Source organism: Asparagus officinalis, chromosome 9 (genome assembly GCF_001876935.1).
Source record: "Asparagus officinalis chromosome 9, Aspof.V1, whole genome shotgun sequence".
Lineage (NCBI taxonomy): Eukaryota > Viridiplantae > Streptophyta > Magnoliopsida > Asparagales > Asparagaceae > Asparagus > Asparagus officinalis.
This window is the reverse complement of record NC_033802.1, coordinates 33,098,436-33,121,581: the sequence shown is the minus strand read 5'-3', so window position 1 is coordinate 33,121,581 and position 23,146 is coordinate 33,098,436. Positions and strand designations below refer to the sequence as shown.

The following is a 23,146-nucleotide window of genomic DNA, read 5'->3' as shown; positions in this document are numbered from 1 at the left end:
TACATATCTCAAATTGTGACTGTGAATGTAGTGGTAAGTTTGTAGCATATTTCAGCTTGTGACTGTGTTTGTGATTGAAAATGTAGCGTGTTAAGTGTAGATGATGTTTTGTAAAATATCTATGTTTGTGATTGAAAATGTAGCGGGTTATCCTGTAAGTATATTGTGTTACACTATAAGTGTAGTGTGTTATCCTATAAGTGTAGCGAGTTATCCTGTAAGTATAACGGGTAAAACTATAAGTGTAGCGGGTTATCCTGTAAGTATAGCGTGTTACACTGTAAGTGTAGAGTGTTACACTGCAAGTTTAGCGGGTTACACAGCAAGTGTAGCGAGTTATCCTGTAAGTGTAGAGGGTTATCCTGTAAGTGTAGCGGGTTAGCCTGTAAGTGTAGCGGGTTACATTGCAAGTGTAGCGGGTTATCCTATAAGTGTAGCGGATTATCCTACAAGTGTAGTGTGTTACGCTGTAAGTGTAGCGGTTTACACTGTAAGTGTAGCGGGTTATACTACAAGTGTAGCGGGTTACATTACAAGTGTAGCGGGTTATCCTATAAGTGTAGCGGGTTATCCTGTGAGTGTAACGGGTTATACTGTAAGTGTAGCGTTTTACACTGCAAGTGTAGCGGGTTACACTGTAAGTATAGCGGGTAACCCACTACACTTGTAGTGTAACCTGTCACACTTGCAAGATAACCCGCTACACTTGCAGTGTAAAACGCAACACTTACAGTGTAACCCGTTACACTTACAAGATAACCCGCTACACTTACAGGATAATCCGTTACACTTGTAATGTAACCCGCTACACTTGTAGGCTAACCCGCTACATTTACAGGCTAACCCTCTACACTTACAGGATAACCCGCTACACTTGCAGTGTAACACGCTACACTTGCAGTGTAACACGCTACACTTACAGTGTAACACACTACACTTACAGGATAACCCGCTACATTTACAGTTTTACCCTCTACACTTACAGGATAACTCGCTACACTTACAGTGTAACCCGCTACACTTATAGCATAACCCACTATACTTACAATATAACACGCTACACTTACAGGATAACCCACTACACTTACAGGATAATCCACTACACTTTCAATCACAAACATAGATATGTTACAAAACATCCTCTACACTTAACACGCTACATTTTCAATCACAAACACAGTCACAATTTGAGATATGTAACAAATTTTAACAATGACCAATTTGAGATACATTCACAGTCACAAATAATTGCACAAATTGAGATATGTTACAAAACATCCTCACATATGTGTTATAAAACATCCTCACACATATTTCAGATACATTCACAGTCACAAAGTTAGTCAAAAGCTGAGAAATGTTACAAAACATACTCACGCATATTTCAGATACACATATTATAGAACAATTTTAACTTAAATCCAGTTTCCCCTCTTCTTTCTTCTTTCTTGTTTTTTCTTTTCTAACTAGCTCATTACTCATCTCGGAGGCTCAACGGCTTAAACAAGCATAATTAGGAACAATTTTAAGTATATAAACAACTCTCAACATGCAAAGAATAATAAAGAATGTAATAGATAGTTGCAAACTTGGGTTAAAAGCTTTGTTTTTGTTTGCTATAGTGGCTAATTCCTACAAAGCTTCCTGCTCTCTAATTCTCCAAAGCAAAAACCAGCAAAGATTCACCATCAAAACCGCCAAAAGGGGTTATTCATCCTCATAGTTTCCAACACGTTCAACAACCCACCAATCTTCGAAGTATCAGTAAGCTTCGACGGCGTGGTCACTAAGACGGCGACGGGCGACGACAAGGTCGAGATCAAGGCGACGGCAAGCTCACGGCGTAGTCACTGCGACGACGACGGGCCACGAGAACTGCGACGGCGAGCTTACAACGTCGGCGTCGGCAACGAGAAGGGGGACGCGGGTTTTTCAATTAGGGCTGAGAGATAAAATGGGGAAAATGAGGAGAGAGAGAGAGAGAGAGAGAGAGAGAGAGAGAGAGAGAGAGAGGAACTAGGTTTTATATGGGGCTATTAAAAGGATATTTTGGGAATTTTACTATGTTTCTATATAAATACATGTGTTCAGCCTACTGTATTTTGAAAGTTGAGTTTAAAGATAAATACAAAAAATAAAATTTAGGTGTAGAGATACAACAAATAGTCATTGGGTTTATAGATAAAGTGAAGTAAATAAATGGGGCTAGAAATAAAAAGCCCTTATATTAATACATTTTAATATACAAATAAATTAACAAATAGTTACATGTGCAATGCATATACACTAGGCAAGTTAACCATAAAATATACACATACAACCGTTAACAATTTGTTCACTTTTATTCTCAGAGTATCTATCTGCAAAAAAAAAAAATAATAAACTCCATATAAACAACCAAAATTATAATATTTAGAGGTATATGTGACTATAAACAACCAAAACAAGCATGTTCGGTACTACTTTTAGCTCTCTCACAATAAAATTGATGACTCATGAAAGAACATATCAATTTCTTCCAACAACCTATTATGATCCGTTGGCACTACAGGATCAAGTGCTGACGGGTATAACATAAGGTTGAAAAGCATGATGCGCATTTTACCGATATCATCGGGAATTCCAACCACCGTCTCTATTGATTGCTTCGTGAAAGTCACTTTTGTGATATCCTCATACGCTTGGTTTCTGTATACCTGAAAATTACATGAAATAAGGTCAAGGGTACACTCTAATTCATTTATTTCCCCATCAGAATAACCATTTCTTCCACTTTCTTCCGCATATGATAAAACAGTTTAAATGAGAACTAAAAACTTGAAAATAATTAAGAGAAAATTTTCCATATTTTCAACAAAAATATATCACTTGGTATTAATTAAAAGGTAGATCTAGTATGTGTGTGTATGTGCCCAGTTCAAAACTCTGGGCAGATGCTGTATGTATGCCAAAATTTGAGAATAGTCAGCACAGTTCAGATGCTTTACCCTGCTTCTATGTGTATAACCACACTTCACAGGGAAAATACCAAACGACTAATTAGTGCTCGCCCAGAAAAGACAAACCTGAAATAAGTGATGTACACAAGCAACTTGATCCTTGCTCAGATAATTCCGAGTCATAAGCTCTCGTAACAACATAACAATGTCCGGGCTCAAACTGCCAGCAGAAATGTTTTCAACAATCCCCGAGATGCATGAGTTGTCAAAAACAGATCTTATCCATCCCGGTATCTTGTCCATTCTAAGCAACGCAGCAGCAATACGAGCTGCAGGTTTGTGCTGATTAGCAAGGCATTTAGATGCCAGATTTGGAGTTGCCAAGGTCATTACAAGTTCCTCCACAATTAACCTGGACCACTTAGAACCTATGATCACCCCAATCTCCACTAAACCCAGCTTCTCCCACCTTAATAGCATAGACAAACACATGGCACAGTTCATTGCCACCACGTAGTCTCCACAGAATACTAGCCCTTCAATCACCATCACAATAGATTCTAAATAGTTCAACGAGCATCGTAGCTCGTTATGATTTATATTCCTCTGCTCAGAAATTCCACTCAGCACCTCCACCAAGCACTGTGAAGCAACCACTTTGACCAAAGGTGGACCAAAATGCATCAACCTGCATAGATCATGGCATCTTATGCAAATAACCGATAGTTGTTGCACTTCATCATCTGGTGACTGGAGAAAATTTTTCCAATACAAAATTTCCTGAAAATTAGTAAACAAACTGAGGAGAGCATTTGTTAGAAGGGCTTGCAACATTTAGTAGAAAATGCAGGAGATGAGAATGCCAACCTTTTTAAAGAGAAAAAGTATAACAGAAGAACAAATATAAGGCAGTGCTCCATGCCTGCTTCTTCATCAGCTAAAGATGGACCTTTTGCAGAAACTGTTTGTACTATGGCATCAACTGCAGAAATCAATGATTTGTTAAGAAGGATGGCCCTTGAAGTGTGTTTTAGCACATGGTTGGCGGAATGGTGCAGGACAAGACAAAATATGCCAATTACTACAAAACTTTCTTCATCACACAACGTAGATTCCAATTTAGCATTCAAGAACTCTAGCAACTGCAGAAGAATGTAAAAATATACATTAGCTTGTTCAATCTACAGGTAAAAATATACATTAGCTTGTTCAATCTACATAACAAATGGATTTTAAACATCTTAAAGTTACTGTATCTTGGACTTTATTATGTTTTAAATGGGAAAAGGTTAAGTTTCTTAATCTTATCTGATCTCTTTACATGTATTAATTTATCCTTTTAAAATCAGTTATGACAACTCTCCTGCGTTTTTAGAACAGTAAGAAAGGGAAAAAAAGCAGGAAAATTTCTGTTAAACGTGTAACGGAAGAGACAGAAGATACTATGGAAATCATAGGAGAAAAGCGGAGTAAGTTTCTTCAACGTTTCTCTCAAAAGCTCTATAAAAGACGTGCTCAGAATAAGAGGAAAAAATACATAGCAAAGTAGAAAAGCTTCATCTCTTCTACAGCTCTCTCCCTCTCTCAAAATTTCTAGATATTTATATATCTTGCAATTTATATTTTTCAATTTTTGTCCGGGCAACAATCATGCAAGCAAGAGGCTTGAGGAGTCACTGCATCCTCAGGGACAGGTTTTCCGGGGGCTTTTACTGCTAGAAGACGGACCATCGTTAAAGCTTGCACAAGGGTGGACGTTTGTTTTTCTAGGGCAGTGTTTACACAACTGCTCCGCACAAGCCAGCGATCATATCCATTTTAATTACTTTTATTAAATTGCTTAATTTGAGTTTTTCCTAACAATCTTATGTGCGTGTGTGTGTACACACACATATATGTATGTATGTACGTGTGTGTGTCTGTGTATATATATGTGGATGTATATAGACACATATATATGTATGTATATAAACATGTATATATGCACACACACACACACACACATATATGTATTCATATCCAAATTTGGGGTGAACCCGTCGTGGTTTGACCCTTCGTCGAGCAATGTAAAAAGTTCTATTCATTCGAAACCGTTAAAATTGATACGAGTGGATGAAGGGTCAAATATATATATATATATATATATATATATATATAGGCAAAATGGCCAGATTAGTATATTTTGTAGAGGTTTAGTGACATGTTGGTATATTTTCTTTTAGTTTTGTCAGATTGGTATATTTGTAGACTCCGACGCCATAGAACCCTTAAATTTGGTAGGAGTTACTGTTCCGGAAAATGCTGATGGGATTTTTTGCATAAAACCCCTCATCAAAAATCCATCCTGCTCCTAACCCCCCTCTCCCTCTCCCTCTCCCTCCTCATCCTCTTCAACCTCCCCCTCTCCCTCCTCCTCATCCTCTTCCTCCTCATCCTCTTCAACCTCCCCCTCCTCGTCGAATTCGTTCATCGAGAACTCGCTGCACAATCTCAACACTGTCGATGGATGAAACGGGGAGATTGAGGGATCGGTGATGTGGATCGTGATGCAGTTACTGAGGATAGCTTGGATAATGACGATGAGTCCAATTCGGTGGTTTGTTACTTGATTCTCCTTCTCTTTGTCTGATTTTTGGTCATTGCGCATTAACTTCTCTTTAATGGACTATTGCCCTGATATAAATCAGGAATGGTTTACCCGATATTGGTGCGACTAAAACCGGTGGCTCCATGAGATAACCTTTGATCTCGTTGAAAGGTTCTTGGCAGGTGTTATCCCAAGTCGAAGATTCAAATCTTGATTGAGAGCTTGATGATGTTATTTAGTCAGAGTGTCGAGAGGGCCTTGACTGATAGCAAAGGCTTATCCTCTAGCACTAAGCACTTGCTACAGAGTCGGCTCGATGTTCTTATGTCGGCTGCTGGAACTAAATGTAGCAAGCCTTACAGGAGGATGATTGACCAAGCGGAATTCCACTTTCGAGAGTTGCAAAACCTCAGCAAGGCTAATGTTGTTTCTGTTGCAGGTCTCGAGTTTCGGTGTCTTGTAGTTCGGTGCCGCCAGCTCGAGGAGACAACTAAGAAGGGACTGGAAGAGGTCAATCGGAGTTTGAATGAATTGTTCGTTCGTCTTGCTGCCCAATGTTTTAAAAAACACCCACCTAGGCTTACGCCTAGGAGTAGACAATACCTTGGCCACCTCGCCTAGGTGGTACCTAGGCTACCCATCTAGGTTTTGTAAGCATGAAAGAGAGCGTGGTCTGCTTACATGGACTACATCCTTTAAACATTGAGGGAGCCTGCTTTGAAGAGCGCTCTTTGCGTGCGCGAGGCTAGAATGGCTAAGTTTGTTAAGCACCTCATGTCCTTGTATCACCAATAGTTAGCTTATCTTCATGTTGCATCTTTTGCCTTTGGGCCAAACTACTCGTAATAACTTAGCTCTTTTCGGTAATAAAGAACTTGCTTTTGAATTTTGGAGTCAAACGATAGAAGAGTAATGTCAACATATCGTACGAAATTTAGAATCGCTAATGACTCTGAGGAGAAAAGTGACTGAATTGTGAGATTCAACTCGCCTATGTAAATAAAGAAATTGACAGTGTAATATTAACGTATCAGGTTTGTAAATTGGGTATTATTTAGAGGTGTAGTGTTAACATAAAAGTACTGACGAATTTCACAGAGGTGTAGTGTTAATGTGTCTAATAGAACATCTGACAAAGGTATAGTATTAACCAATCAGATTTAAGGGAGTCCAAGGACAATTACTGTTTAGAAGCGTGATGTTAACTTAACGGTATGAAAAATCGATGGATGTGTAATATTAACTAATCGATTTTGGAGAAGGGACTGATAGGGGTGTGGTGTTAATTGGTCAAGTCCAAGAGAGAGTTGATGGATGTGTAATGTTAACTAATTGATTTTGGAGAAGGGACTGATAGGGGTGTGGTGTTAATCGGTCAAGTCCAAGAGAGAGGCAAACCATTCAGAGGTATAATGTTAACATGACTGTGGCGAATGATACGCAGGGTTAAGCAGAGTTATGATGTTAACTTGATAACTCGTGGGGAATTTTGTTAAGATTATAATTGAGAAATTATTCTTATGGTCAGAGGTGAAAACTTAAACGTGACCGATAACTTTGAGGGGTGATACAAAAGGCTCAATGCAAGGATAATATTTCTTGAGAAATTTTTCATTGATTAGCACCATAAGCTTATTATCGTTTGGATGGATCAGGCAGTATACCTCATTTGAGTAGACTGTCTCTATTATAAATGGGTCTTCCTACTTGGGTTGAAACTTGCCTCTGATCTTTTGTGTCATGACCATGGGTCGACAGACAGCTAAGACTAAATCTCTTTCTTTAAAGGATCGTTCTTTGACTCTCCTATTGCAGGCTTTTGATATTCGAGACAGATACATCTCGAGTCATTGTTGAGCTTTTTGTCTCAACTCGTCCACCACCTCTAGTTCTTGGAGATGCCTCTGATGATGTTCTTCGATCGTCATTTCTTCCGCGAGAGCTATTCTCAATGACGGAATTTGGATCTCTAATGGCACTACAACTTCACATACGTATACCAAAGAGAAAGGCATAGCACCCGTGAGAGTAATTGTTGTTCAACAGGCGCAAAGGCACTCTCCTAGTTTCTCGTCCCAATCTCATTTGTTGGACGAGATAAACTTCTTCAAAAACTTGATGATGGTCTTATTAAATGCTTCGGTCAGGCCATTAGCAGCCGAGTTGTATGGCGTAGAAGTCATATCCTACATTCGAAACTTGTTGTAGAATTAAAAGAATGATCGGCTGATAAATTATCAACATTATCATGGACAATCCTGCGAGAGACGCCAAATCAGTAGATGACATCGTGTTTCAAGAATTTGACCACATTAGAAGTTTTGACTTACTTGAGTAGGATGGTTTCGGCCCACTTGGAGAAGTAGTCAGTAGTAGCCAAACTGAATCGATGACCTTTAATAGACGGTGGGCTAATTGGCCCAACGATGTCCATTCTCAATATCTTGAATGGCCATAAGGTGACGGTTTGGTGTAATTCTTCTGAGGGTTGGTGTAAAATGTCTACATAGAATTGACATGCACGGCACCGCTTAGCGTAAGCCATTGCGTCTGCGATCATATAGTAGCCTAGACGACGGAGTCGACCCTAGAGTTTAGGTCCATGTTGATGAGCTCCTCATGTGCTATCGTGGGGCCTCTTCGAGTGCTTCTTGAGCTTCACTCGATGACAAGCATCTGAGCAATACGCTGTCAAACAATCGGTGGTACAATGTCTGTGTGGCAGAGTCGTAAAAGAAATAGGGGACTCTTCTTTAATGGAGATTACTTGCTTTGGATCATCCAACAATATGCCATTCAAGAAATAGTCGACGATTGGATAACGCCAATCATTGGGTTCAAAACCCCTAAGTGTAGGGCGGACCTCATTGGCTTCTAGGATCTGTTTGGGCACAGCACGGATCTCATTGGCTTCTAGGATCTATTTAGGGTAGCACAGCTAGTAGCTGGCTATTATAATCTGCTTGGTGGACTTAGAAGTCAAGGTTATAGCTACGAGTGATGCTAAGGCATCAGCGTAAGTATCCTCAAGGCAGGCTACATAGACGATGTAGAAGCCTTTCACAAGAATGAGTGAGCCTCAATGTCGCTTCATGACATAGCAAAAGATCATTGCGTTCGACCTCATATTCCTCTTTTATCTGGTTGATGATTAATTTGGAATTACTGTGTGCTTCAAGATACTTAGTGCCTATGTCCTAAGCAAGTTGTAAACTAATTATCACGGCATTGTACTCAGCCACATTGTTGGAACATGGCTAGAACATAGCTCAATTAGTGAATCGGCCTGAGGAAGGACGTGACGACCATGGGGAGCAATAAGCACTAGCCCTACACATACAACAATTGTTCTTTTGTAAGTGCAACGCGATGCGCTATCGAAGTAAAGTTGTCATACTTGGTGATCCCAGGTGACATTTGATTCAAACACCTCATCTGAGAGATCTTCGCGGAGCTTGGAAGATTTAGGGATAGGATGATCAACAAGAAAGTCTGCATCGCTTGTCCTTTAACCGCCTTTTGAGGTACAAACATCACTTCGTAATAGGCAAGCAGTATTGCCCATTTCGCAAGCCTGGAGTTTAGAGATCCTGGCTTTACTATAAGTACCCACAGAAGATTAACCTTCGAAAGACATGGATGGATTGGTCGGTCAGATAATGTCGCATTTTCAAGACTACGAGGACCAGATGTAGCAATCTAAATAATTAACTAATTATAATTTTTCTCTTAAAACTAATATTAATAATAAGTAAGAAGAAGAGGAAAATGTGTAATAAGTTTTATATGGGAGGGGTCTTTTGTGAATATCACCCAGTTTGTTGTCAAATGGGCATTCTTCCTAAGTTGGGGTTGGCTCATTACTATTGGACATTGATATGAGCCAGAAGACGTGTCTTTCCCTCATGTGCTCCTTGCCTTCCATGGAAAAAATTTTAAAACTGTATCCTTGCACACTCCTCTCAAATTTTGATTTTCATCCAACTTGAACCCTTGCTACTGTAGTAAACAGTAATGCGTCTTTGAGAAGAAAATAGGGAAGAGAGGAAAGAAGGAGAGTAGCTAAGCCCTCTATCAAACAACTCATAGCAAGGTACAATCTTCTCCAATATTTTACTTGGTTGAATTCATGTAATAGAGCAATGGTAAGCTATCTTGAGCAATCAAAAGGGAATTAGAATGAATTGAGGCTAAATTATGTTATGAAATGGTTTGTGAAGTGATTTTTGGTATTATTGAATATAAAAAAACTTTACATACCTAGATGCGGCAAATGTCTCGCCGCCAGCCACCCTAGTCGCTGACAATTTCTGTCGCCATGCTACTGCACGGTGAGAGGGAGGAGAGATCGTCGGCAAACCCTTAAGCAGTCTAGCGGGAAAAAAACTAGAATAGAAGAGGAGAGGGGGATTGGATGCGGAAGAAGATATAGAGGAGAGAGAAAAAGAAAATTTGAATAAAATAACAATTTTTTGGGGACCCCTAAAAGTTTGAGTTTGTAAATAGGTCCAGAATATATAAGAAACGAAAAACTTTTGTTTAAACCATGTTGTGCTATTAATTTTCCAAGTGGTCCGAGCATAGAGTTAAACCATGAATAGGCAATGATATTTACATATGGACCCCTGTCATTCTCTCTATTTGCAAATAAGTTCAATCTGAAGAATCAAAGACAATTTTTGGGCTTGATTAATTCCCTATAATCTCTTGTCTTATCATAAATTATTAGGAGGTCCAAAAGCTAGTATATGAGTTATAAATTTTGATAAATTGATAAAATTGGCAATAAGTTCATATGTGCCCTATTTATAGATTTTAATTGTTATTGATTATATTTGAATTATTGGCTCTAGATTATGAATTGATTAACCTATAATATATGTTGTCATGAATTAATAGTAGCTGTATATCTTCATATTATAAGTTCTGGTTGATATTCAGGAGAATAATATTTTGAGGAAGTCGTGACTACTAGAGGTGAGTTCATTTCTCACTACTATTTTTACAATATAAAATTGCATAAGTACATAGTATTATGTTTGAGTGATCTTGTGCTCGAAAAATAAATAGTCTTATTTTTCGTGTATATGAAAGTTAAATGTGATTTGATCTATTTCTGTTGTGGTCTAATCCTATAATACGATGTTAGTTTCGTACATAGTTATAAATAGCGATAAATAACCTCATAATAACGGCGCTAATAGCGTTAGCGGTCCATTCCCGCTACGCTATCACCCAATAACGGTGACATATTACGGAATATGCGTTTCTGTTCGCAAAAGCGACCAATAGTGTGTCATAACGGTAAATAGTTAGAGATTACATACGAAATTCACTTTTTAAATGCTATTTAAAAGTGGTTTGAGGTTTATTTTTTTAAAATTAAACTCTACCCTTGACCATTGCATTTCACCGTCTCCTGTGATTTTCGACACACTCCCGGCACCTTTCATAGCCTCTGGCACCTACATCAGTACGTCCTCTCACCTCCTTCACCGTGAGCTCCTCTTAGGGTAGTCCTCTCATCGCTCAGCTCTTCTTCTCGAACTCGACGACTCTTTGACTCCTCCAGTCATCTTCGGTATTACGTAATGGTTACATGTCTATTTCATGTTTAGGATTTCTTTAATTCATCAAATATATACTTTTAGATTATTTAGATTTTTCTTTAATCTTTCTTTATTTAGTATTTACACATATCTAACTTAGACCACTATTTGACTTTGCGCTTTTTATCGTTATTTTACCGTAATAACCCAAATAGTCTTAGCGATGCCTCACCGCTACGCGATGCTATCCGCTATCGATAACCTTGTCGTACAAGATATGAAAAGCCAATTTGATTTTATGTAAAATATGAAAAGTGAATTTGGTTTTTACGCGGTCTCATATAATTGTAGATATTGCTTTAACTGAAAGCTTTTGGAAAAAAAGTATTTTGAACGTGTTTTAATAGTTTAATGGATTCAAAGATTTTTGTGACTTAGTATCTGATAAAAATAAAAAAAAGTGAAATTCGTAAACTGTTTTAACTGGGATGATGAGTTTTACCCTCGTCCACTACATTTGAAAATATTTATAAATTCTAATAAGCAAGGTATTTCTGATTTGACATGTGATTCTCGATGTTTTCAAACCCTTAAAAAGTCTACTATGGAGTGATTCTGCCTGTCATATGGTGAATGCATCTTTATTTAGCCCCTCTGTATTGGTCCTTCTGAAATCTGTTCTAGCCCGAAATCTGTTCTGGCCCCTTTATATTTCGCCAGTAACCTATGGCAGCGTTAGGTGCATTCGATTTCCGATAATTATCTATTATGTGATGCGTTTTACGCATTCCCATGCTACTGGACTATAATTCGTAGCCTTAGTGTGACTTATGTGATGCGTTTTACGCATTCCCATGCTACTGGACTATAATTTGTAGGATTAGTGTGACTTATGAGGTGATTTTCACATTCACGAATGACTCATTGAGATTTAAGATTCTGACAAATGACTGTGAAATAGAGAAAATAACAAACCTTTGGTTTTTGCACAAATTTAATAGTCCATTTCTTTCTCAGTATTTACCTTGTTTTAAAAAGGGGTCTGATTTTGGAATATATTATAATATATTTAGTCTGCAAATGAGAAAGAAATATAAATTGTTACATTCTATCATAAAAATATCAATAGTATGTTAGTTTGAATTTCTGGTGCAAAACTTATAATTTGTTATTTCTTAAAATTATTCTTATTATTATTTTGTTAGTTATCTAGGAACTCTAGTGAGAAATGTTCTCACTGAGCCCTAGCTCACCCCGTTGCTTTTTTTTCAGATCTCGCCTAGCTATATTATAAGCTGAACTTTTGGTTGTGGCACGTCGCTTGGAGGCGTTATAGGAAAAACCTCCTCTTTGGTGTTTCACACAGTCAACGATATGCTTTATTTTGTGAAATATTTGTAACGTGAGCTTGTGGGTTGTAAAGTACTGCTCTTTATATACTTAATCTTATTAATATATATACTCACTACTCATCTATATTATATATTGGATACCTATTATATTCCATTCATATAATAATATATCCTACCATATACTATATAATATATATATATAGTGGCTCTAAACTTCTATCATCAGCAAGTTTATATATGTTTTGAGATAGCTCTGTGATATGAAGTGTCAGGCTTGACTCATGCTCGAGACTTGTTTCGTGTACGGGTCGCTCCTATCACGTAAACTGTATTTATGAATTTTCGTTGCAAATTCGGGGCGTGACAGCAGAACTAGACACCTTTTCAACTGGATTGTAATGATGCTCGGCACTAATCATGGTCTAGCTTAGATAGTAGATCGCTTGTTTGTAAAAGTCATAATTCTTTTGAGTAAGAAGTGCTCCAAAAGAAAAGTCCACAGCTCTAATGTAGATTAGGAATAGTTTACCTGATAATGACGCTGCTAGAACGGGTGGCTTCGTGAGGTGTTCTTTTGATCTCATTAACTTATTTTCAATGATTTACTTAAGTTTAACCTTCTAGGCTGAAAGCAAACCCACCAATCGACAGAGAATACGAGTCTCCTCCGTAAAACTGCCCTCTACTTAGGCCAACTCTTGTTGAAGTTGCTTGTTATCGGCCTCTTTATCAAAGACAACCTCCGGTCGGGAAGGAGAAGACTTAGACATGAAGTAGATAAAGATGTAATAAGTTAGAAATGGAAGCGGGCTATTTATAAACCCTTCCAAAACCAATTTTCCCAAAACAAAATTCACTTCTTACGAGAAGTGATTGGACCGCTCAAAAAGGCTAAAAAATAACCTAAATGGTAGGGTCTCCAATGAATTTCGCCTAAACTGTTGACCACTAAGAGAGATCTCAGCCGAAGATCAAGGCATAGATCTTAGGGAAACAGTCTTAACGACCCTCGCCAATTAGCGAACTTTGCTCAACTAGTCAAAGTTGAGCGAACCCTGCCAAAATTCATGGCTAGGCGAACATTACTTAATAGAAGTTATTCCCTTGAACCTCGACCAAAGTCAAGGGAAAATGAATCTTTAACCAAACACAAAATTGGACAAATATTCAACAAAAGAGCATGCAAATGCTAATGAGAATCTAATCAATATGAATTATGACGAAAGAAGCTACATTCAACAATACACCTCTAGCAACCAAGTAGTTAAATTGAGACGAGTGCAACCTATGTAAGACAACTCAAGCTACGTTCAACAATACACATTTGACTATTACCTAAAGTATTTCGATCCCGACTACAAGCTAAAGGAAGGATTTTGAAATCTTTGAGGGGGGCTTATAGATAGTTAAAATGTACTCTCCCCTTTACCAATGCTCAATCCAATACAACCACAAAAAGCAAATGCCTGTAGGCTAAACAATTCATGTGCGCCAAGTATATGCCCTAGCAAAGCTCGCCGAAGCCATAGCAAGACTCGCCAAAGCCCACAACGAAGCTCGCTTCGAGGACCAAGTCAAAGAGAAGCTTCAAGCGAAGTTCACCCAAAACGAACTTCACCCAAATAGCCCACGTGGACCACGTCATCCACACCCTAAAGAAAGTGAGTTACCCACGTTCTGGTGAAGTTTGCTAGAACAAACTTTGCCCCTGGCCGCTCAGTGAACTTCAACCATGATCGTTATTGGCGAACCTCGCCCATGACCGTTTCAAAAACTATTTTTACGGAAACGGTTCAGTCCTATTATCTCTCAGTTCATGGCCATTAATTCACATTTAATGGCAACTAACTCTCTCTTAGCCTATAAGAGGAGAGATTGCTTATTTTTGGGAATCTTAGGATCTTATCAATTATCATCTTATTATCCAGAGATAAATCAAGCGCAGCTCAACTTCAACGATCTTTATAAAATCAGCAAGAAGACCCTTCGTTTATTCTTCGAACGGTCAACGGAGCACAAGATCGACGCTCCATCAACATACGGAAAAGAAGCCAGAAATATAAATTTTCCCGTTTCAATTGTAATTCCCTGAATTTGTAACCTACGTCAGTTATAATTCAAAGACCCAAAACAGTGTGAATTTATCAATATTTGCTAAACGGACCTAATTCAAGGCATAGTATACTATGTCCCTTAGATTGTGATAGATATCACTAAGAGAAGATTCAAAGCTGAAAGCTACCTATTTTGAATCCACAGTATTAGGTTGCTCAACCTTCTTTTTATTTATATTTTGTTGATATACTTCTTTGATCCCAACCTTCTGGTGGTTGGGGGTAGGGGGACTGTTAGATTTTTATTGTTTTAAACAGGAAAAAGTTAAGTTTCTTAATCTTATCTCTTTACATGTTACTAAATTATCCTTTTAAAATCAGTTATGATAACCCTCCCTCTCCTGCGTTTCTTGAACAGAAAGAGAGAGAAATAAAACAGAAAAAATTCTATTAAACATGGAATGGAAGAGACGTAAAATATTATGGAAATCACGGGAGAAAAGAAGAATCAGATTCTTCAATGTTTCGTTCAGAAGCTCTATGAAAGATGTACTCAGAAGAAGAGGAAAAAAACACAGCAAAGAAGAAAAGCTTCATCTCTTCTACAACTCTCCCTCTCAAAATTTCCAGATATTTATATATCTTGCAACTTATATTTTTCTGTTTTTCTCAAGACAACAATTATCCGAGCAAGAGGCTCGAGGGTCACCGCATCCTCAGGCGTTGGTTTCCGGGGGCTTTTCCCGCTACGAGAGGGACAATCGTTGAAGCCTACGCGAGGGCGTGCGTCTGTTTTTCTAGGGCATTGTTTACACAACTTCTCCCCATAGGCCAGCAATCATATTTCTTTTGTTTAGTTTTACTGAATTGCTTAATTTGAGTTTTTCGTAACACTATATTCCTATTAATGTATACAGTTCTTAAAATGGACTAATAGAATATCAGAAATGGAGGCTTCCGGCCTTTAGCTTTAGTTTGGATGGGTAACTGAAAAACTACATAATGTTGAAAGTGTGTTCACAACTCAAGAAGTTTGAATATTTACTAGTTCTGAATTATGGTAACCAAGATAATGCACCATTTATTGACCAATAGAGAAGCATATTCATGATATAAGGAATGGAGTACCTTCACTGCAATAGCAAGCCATTCTCCCTCTTCAGAAATTGTTCGATGATTCACCGAGGAAAGGATTTTCAAGACTAAACTGGAGCAGATATCAAAGATCTGTGACGAACAATGTGCTGAGGTATATACATGGTGAAGAGCATTGCAAATGCCTTGCATGCAGAAGTAGTTAGAAGCCTCGGGACAGATATCCAGAATTCCAGCAATGACATTCAGAGTAGAAATCAGGTCATCTTCTATAAAATAATCATGCACCTGTTTCAGCAGTGATACCAGAAGTAGTGTCATGTTATTATCCTGGGAAAGAACTAGTTCTGTGATCATGGGTATGTTGATTATCTGGATTGCACTGGCTTGAATATTAATATGGGTTTTATTATAACTTCTACAAAAGTTAAGCAACTGATTTAATAAGGGCACCATAATCTCTTCTTGTTGGAAAAGCCATTTCAATGATATTGGATGTGAACCCATCCTTAGAAAGTCCCACTCCTGCTCAGCTATCAAATGAAATAGCTCCCTTTCAGCTTCTGGACTGTATGTCGTCCTGTGGCAACCCATCTCTGTGCCTCTAACAAGTCCATAAAGAATCACTACCTGAGTCAGCATAATGGAATCAGCAATTCCACATGTGAAGTTGCCTCCATTAACAATTACAAATTGTTCCAGTGAAGCCAGCACATGGATATGATCAGCAAGGCTATATAGAAGATTAAGGCAAGATTAATTAAGGACACAATGCGATATGAATAAGTTAGTTGACGACAAGTATACTGTTACCTCTCACCATACAATGAGCTAACATATAGCATCGTAATAACTGCTCGCTGACAACATGTCAAGTCACGATCATATGAACTTTTTTGTCCCAGTAAAAATAGCAAGTCCATAGGGTCTGATGGGAGATGCATGTAGGCATCTCTGATGGGATGTCCAAACTCAACACCAACAGCTCTGTCAGCGACTGAACTGAACATTAGATATATCCTTGACTTCATCTCTTCAGATGGAAATAAACCCAAGTACCTAAAAGACAAGCTGAACCAAGATGATGAAGCTAATACCTCAGCAAAGTTATGTGTTTCAACTTCAGAGCCCCTAAGTAAAATTAGGTGAAATGTTTCAAGGACATCCACCACCACTTCCTCCTCCACTCCATCAATTTGCCTTTCAAGCCATGGTAAAAGATAGACTTCACATATCTCAACAATGCCCATCTCCAATTTGTTCTCAGAATTTGAAATGTCAAGACTGTACAAATGTGCCTCTTTCAGTAGGTAGAGAGCATAAAGCAAAAGTTGATTACAACTTCCTTGGGCTAAAGAAAGAGACGATAAAATTAAAGTTGTTAATGCTTCTCGGATCATTGTTGCAAAATTTTTCATATGGGTGGCAGATGGTAATTTAAGAATCTCCACAAATGCCGAACACGCCAACATCAAGGATTCAGATTGTAGACCTACTTCCCCACTAGTACACTTTCTGAATATTTTTATCAAAATTAGAGAAATTTCTTCTATTTGAGGCATTGATATGACACCTGGGCAATCTACGATACTTCTCAAAACAAGCTGTAACACTTGAGATTGAACAGGGTGAAGAGGTATATCTGCTACGTAATATAGAACAAAAAGCAATGTGGGAAATCCAATAGTAAGCCTCTCTCTGAAGGCTTCCTGTGCAGTTGATAAAAGAAAGAGAACCTGGATGCCAGAAATAACCAGGGGATCCTTGTTTCCTGCTAAAGTTTATCCAAAGTCAAGGACTGACCAACTAAATGGATATGCATTGGATGAAACAAGTAGTATACATGTCTCTAAGGATCGTACTTCTCAAACAACAAGACAATCATAATTACCTGACATTCTTAGTATTTCAAAAACATAATCCGCTACATTTTCTTCAACAAAGATTTGAATTTGTTGCCCACAATTGGCATCTGATGATAGAGAATGCAAGATCAAATCCAACGTTCTGATTTGCACTTGGGTATCAGTAGAAAGCAAAGGGCCTTTAACAGCATCAGCAAACAAGTTAATAAGAGGAGTCCGCAAATCTGCTTCACCTACTTGCATCAGATACCTCGTTGCTTCAAAACTTGTACCACTTTGACTAGCTGCTAATAAGATTCCAAAAAATCCTCTTTGTGCTAACACTGTAAGCAATGCTGGTGAAAGTAGATTTACATTAGTTCAATGTGATAATACTGAATAATTCTCATAATTTTGCTCAGAAACAACCATGGCCACCATTTAGTTTGGGAAAAAGCTACTTACCCATGTATGAAGGTAATTTGAACTTAGGAATAAAGTAAAATTATGTGAAATATGCCATTACATGTAATTCCTATACTATGAAAGGATTGAAATTTTGCACAATTATATGATGTATACATATTCTTGGAAGATTTTGATATTGCATGTCATGGCTAACATTCCAAGCTTGGTTTCTACACAAATGTCCTTAATTGAATGTTAGATGTGATGACTGAGATCTTGATATACACGCAATAACAAAACAGTGCATGTGGATTAACAGTCCAACTGCAAGAACACAACATACTCTGGGGTCAGCCGGTGCACATCATTTGACCATTGTAAACCCTTCTTTTTCTTTTTCTCTCTTTTTTTTTCCTTTTTTTCGCGCAAGAGTAATGCAAACGGATCACTTGCTGATAACCGTAAGTGAGATTATTGATATTTCTATTGCTAACCAATAACCTACTTGTTAGCAGTTCCCATGTTCAGCAGTCCTACTGCCATAGCCATCACACATCCATTTCCCAATCTAACCAATACTGAGTAAATATATTTTCCATGTTAAGCCCAAGGTTCTCCATAAATTTATTGTACTCCTTCCTGATTAGTAATTTTTTGGTTGATCATTCTCTTATTGGTTTATAAAATAGCAGGCTGAAATGATCCAAAATGAATAGTATAAACCCGCACACAGACTAGACACAAATATATGAGAAGAGAAACCGGTTAACTTATGCAAAGATTTAGAAGCAAATCCACTCACTCAAATCAAATAATGCAAAAACTAGATTAAAAATCCATTTCATTGAAGAATTAACATCAGTTTCAATTACCACAGAGAAAAAGGTCTTTCCTTTAGTTTTTTCCCCAGCCTGCACATCAAGTTGGTATGAAGTGGGTGGCCAGAAAAAAAAAAGATTTGGTTCAACATTTCAAAATATTTGAAAATTAAAATAAATTGGTATAAAGGAGGTCTAATTGTTAGAGCATGACAAGAACTTGTACGCAAGAACACTATATTTAGAAAAATGCCATGTTCAATCATTTCTTTTTTTTCTTTTCTTTTTTTTTACTTCAAGAATGGGCAAGATAATTCAATTCACTTAGTTTTTTAACATTGGGTACTTTACATGATGTGTCTACACACACATACTTCAAGAAAAGTAGAAGGTTACGATATGATTTTGGCCTAAAATTAAGAAAACATCCAAAAATTCCAATTTTTTTCTTTTTCCTAGGCCTCTGGAATTTTTATGGAAATTAGAAAAACCAAAGTAAACACCTTATCCAGTCCCCTGGTATATTCCGTTTCTTACGTGCTTAGGACGAACATTCCTTTTTACTTTGCGGCTGATTCAACTTACTTTGCAATGATCTTACTTTTACATTGGTTTCCTCTTTCTTTATGTATATCAGTGGAACTTATATTCAACTCCAATAATCAATATATTCTCTCTTTTGTGAGTTGTATTTATTTACTTGTTCATTTATGTGGACTCTTGAGTCAATACAGTTGTTGAGCTCAGTTGTTTTAATAGCAAACTATAAATTTAGGCCATGTATCATCTTGTTGAGCTCAGTTGTTTTAATAGCAAACTGTGAGTTTAGACCATGTATCATCTTGTTGAGCTCAGTTGTTTAGCAAACTGTGAGTTTAGACCATGTATCATCTTGTTGAGCTCAGTTGTTTTAATAGCAAACTGTAAGTTTAGACCATGTATCGGCAATATATTGGTGTAGCAATGCCAATAGATAAGATGCCCTATAAGTTATATCTGTAGCGTAGTTAATTATAATATGTGTAGTCTTAGCCTTTTGCATTATTATTATTGGGGTGAATTCCACAAAAAACCCCCAATACTTGGGGGTGCTTCCCACGAACCCCAATACTTTGGTTTTCCCACTAAGCACCAAGAAAATTTTCCACATAATTGCCAAAGTGATGAAAATGCCCCTTAGGCCAAAAAAAATCCTTGGCATCCTTAGATTCAATCTCATAATATTTATCTTGATGCATAGATTAGACTATTCCAATAGATGATCCAATCCATTTATCATGTTCTAAATATATCAAAACATCTATAAAACAAAAATCATGACATTTCAATCATTATAAGACATTTACATTGCCTTATTAGTTTTATTGCCGTAAAACCGTTAATTTTATAATCACTTGATATATGAGTAACTATAACTCAATATGCCTAATTTTTTGTTTGTATATCTCATCCAAAACATATAGATTGAAGTGAACGGAATAAATCAAGTAAATTGATCGCATATAACATAGTTTTGAAGGTGCATCTTTAGATTGAACTGCTATATTATATATATATATTCTATATATATATTAATATATATTTATATATATATATATATATATATGAGGTGAGGTACAATCCACTTGAGTGGATAGGCAACCCTTTGTACTCCTAACTTTCTATCCACTCATTTGTGTTGAGATTTGTGCTAACAAGAGATACATAAATCTTCAAATAAAAAACGGTCTATACATATCTTTCACAGATCCCAGGGAAAATCAATAGAGAAAAATATTAGCGAAGACAAGCATTCTTCGTATTCCACTCAAGTGCGATTGTAATTCATCTCTGCTCCTTCCCTCATCTCTCTCTCTCTCTCTCTCTCTCTCTCTCTCCTCTCCTCTCCTATATATATTATATATACTATATATTATATATTATAGCTACTATTAGCGTATATGGGACCGAGGCGCAGGCAGAAAACAGCATTCTCAGGAAACGTGTCTGGCGGTGTCCGGGCACACCCGGAATGGGATGCGGCCCAGTGTTCTAGCACAACGGTCCCCGCGGGCGGGCGCGGATCAGCCTGGTGGTCGGGGCCTAAACAGTGGCGTCTACTGCACAGCAGGCACATAAAAGCTCAGCAAACCCTGCTAGGCGCACCACTACCCGGATGCAGAGCCAGGGATGATTAAGCCGCAAAACAATACCGTGATTTTGCCTTGCTTGGTGGCATCGGTTCTATCGCTCGGTGGTCTTTAACAGACGTTCTTCATGTCCATAGGCAACCGGCTGCGGCTACCGACTGGCGCGCGGTCCGATGCCGGACTGCTCCGCTACTAATGCTACAACAGCTCGCCGCCAAATCTACTAATCTCATCTCCATAACCCATAAACTGTACATCACGCCAGGCCAAGGATCCGATCACCGAACAAGCCGTCCTAGCCCGCCTTCTTCATGCAACTGCACTCTCCCTCCTCTTCACAATCGTGACTACGCCTTTCCTCTCCGGCTTTCCATCGAACCCCATCTTCCGCCACCGCCTCCTCTTGATTCGTCCTGGACTCTCATACCCATCTTCTGCTGTCGCCTTCTCCTAGTTCCTCTTCCCTCCTTTATCCCTCTTCAACCGACCCTCCACTCCCCTTCTACCTACCGAATGGTCCTCCCCTCTCCTCTTTGCATCTCTAACCCATCTCTTCACATTCGCACCAAAGATCAACTACAATTGTGACTCCCGAGTCCTGACTACAACTATGACTTGGCCGAGTGGATTGACGGCTAGAGAGAGGTAATAACAAACTTTTCCATACTTTTTATGATTTTTCATTGATTTTATAAATTTATAGTAAATTTTAGTTAATTTTAGTTCAAAATTGCAAATTACAGTGAGTAGGCATATTGAAATTGATAATGTGATAGTTGGTTTATAAATTAATTGTTTGAAATCTTGAATAAAATGTTGGTTTGCTTTGTGTGATAATCTGATTGTTTGATGTTTGCGATTAAAGAAGAGCAATAGGAATTGTGAACTTTGTCTTATAAATTGGAAATTGGAAATAAAAAACTGTAAATTAGAGTTTTGAAACTTTGATGTGTGATTAGAATGTCTAAGTCTAAGAAACAGTAAGATGGCTAAGTCAATTTGGTTATGAATTCTTGTAGTTTGTTTGTAAATTGATAATTTGATTTGTTTTTTTTTTAATGTGCGATAGAAAAGAATATTGAACAATGTCTAAGAGTTTAGATCCCATTTGAGAGCATAGTATTTTGAAAGAGGGAGAATCCTATCAACGTGTCTATTGCAAGTAGTACACAACATGTCACGACGGGTGTAATAAGGCTGAAACATCACTTAGCAGGTACCCAAAAAGGGGTGAAGAAATGTGAGGAAGTTCCACCAGCTGTGAAAAAGCAATGTGTAGAAATTCTAAAAGGAGTGGAACTAAGAATAGAGAAGAAGTTGGCATTCACTCAATTAATTGCAATAATGGAAGAAGATTCAATCCACCTGGAGATTGATAGCATCTAGGCACAAAGCAGACATGATAGCACTAGCCAAGTCCAACAATCCAAAACATTTGGTCCATTGGATCAATTTGATAATATATAAGGCCGTCAAACGATGATCGAGAGTAGAGTTAAAAAAGAAGAAAGGGATGTCGTAGTTCAAAAGATTGGCCGGTTTATCTTTGCTGACGGATTGTTATTCAACATCTTGAACAGTCCATACTAAAGGGAGATAATAGATTTAATGAGTACGTTTAGGCCCGAGATGAAGCTTCCTCCTCCTTATGAGACAAAGACTCGTATGCTCAAGAATGAAGTGGAGCATATAGATACCACAAAGGCAACTCATAAAAAGGCTTGGGAAAAAATGGGTGCACTGTTATGTTTGATGAATGGTCGGATATGAAGAGCAGGTGTTTGATTAATTTCCTCGTGAACTCACAGAAGGGGACTTTTTTCGCAAGTTCGTTGGTGCGTTGCGTCTATTAAGGACGAGGAGTACCTTTTCCAATGCCTTGATCAAATGGTGAACGAGACTGGGAAGAGGAATGTTCTCCAAGTCATCAATAGGTGCACTCTTATGTCTGATGAATGGTCGGACAAGAAGAGTAGGTGTTTGATTAATTTCCTCGTGAACTCACCAAAGGGTACTTTTTTTGCAAGTCCGTTGGTGCGTTGCGGCTATTAAGGACAGGGAGTACCTTTTCCAATGCCTTGATCAAATGGTGAAGGAGATCGGGGAGAGGAATGTTCTCTAAGTCATCATTGATAACCATTCCTCCTATGTGCTTGCCGGGAAGAAGCTTATGGATAAGAGGAAGTCACTTTACTAGTCATCATCTACGGCACATTGCATTGACCTTATGTTGAAGGACATTGGAAAAATGAACTTACATCGAGAGACTCTTGAAGATGCAAACACAGGTGTACAATTCATCTACAACCATTGTTAGGTCTTAAGTTTGATGAGAAAGTATACGGGTGGAAATGAGCTATTGAGGCTACGG

The 23,146-nt window shown here is 38.0% G+C and overlaps 1 protein-coding gene across 2 annotated transcripts in view; it reads right to left on the bottom strand.

Moving 5' to 3' along the window:
• Positions 2,270 to 23,146, bottom strand: part of LOC109824803 (protein PRD1) — a 51,763-nt gene continuing 30,886 nt past the window's right edge. The window contains exons 4-9 of one of the 2 annotated variants that reach the window (XM_020391450.1): positions 17,468 to 17,776; positions 16,390 to 17,350; positions 15,610 to 16,309; positions 3,807 to 4,081; positions 3,066 to 3,738; positions 2,270 to 2,696 (exon numbers count right to left, since the gene is read on the bottom strand). In XM_020391450.1, the coding sequence (XP_020247039.1) occupies positions 2,475 to 2,696; positions 3,066 to 3,738; positions 3,807 to 4,081; positions 15,610 to 16,309; positions 16,390 to 17,350; positions 17,468 to 17,776 (3,140 nt within the window). In that variant the 3' untranslated portion in view covers positions 2,270 to 2,474. The remainder of the gene's footprint in view (positions 2,697 to 3,065; positions 3,739 to 3,806; positions 4,082 to 15,609; positions 16,310 to 16,389; positions 17,351 to 17,467; positions 17,777 to 23,146) is intronic. The other variant, XM_020391451.1, reaches the window with a different exon arrangement.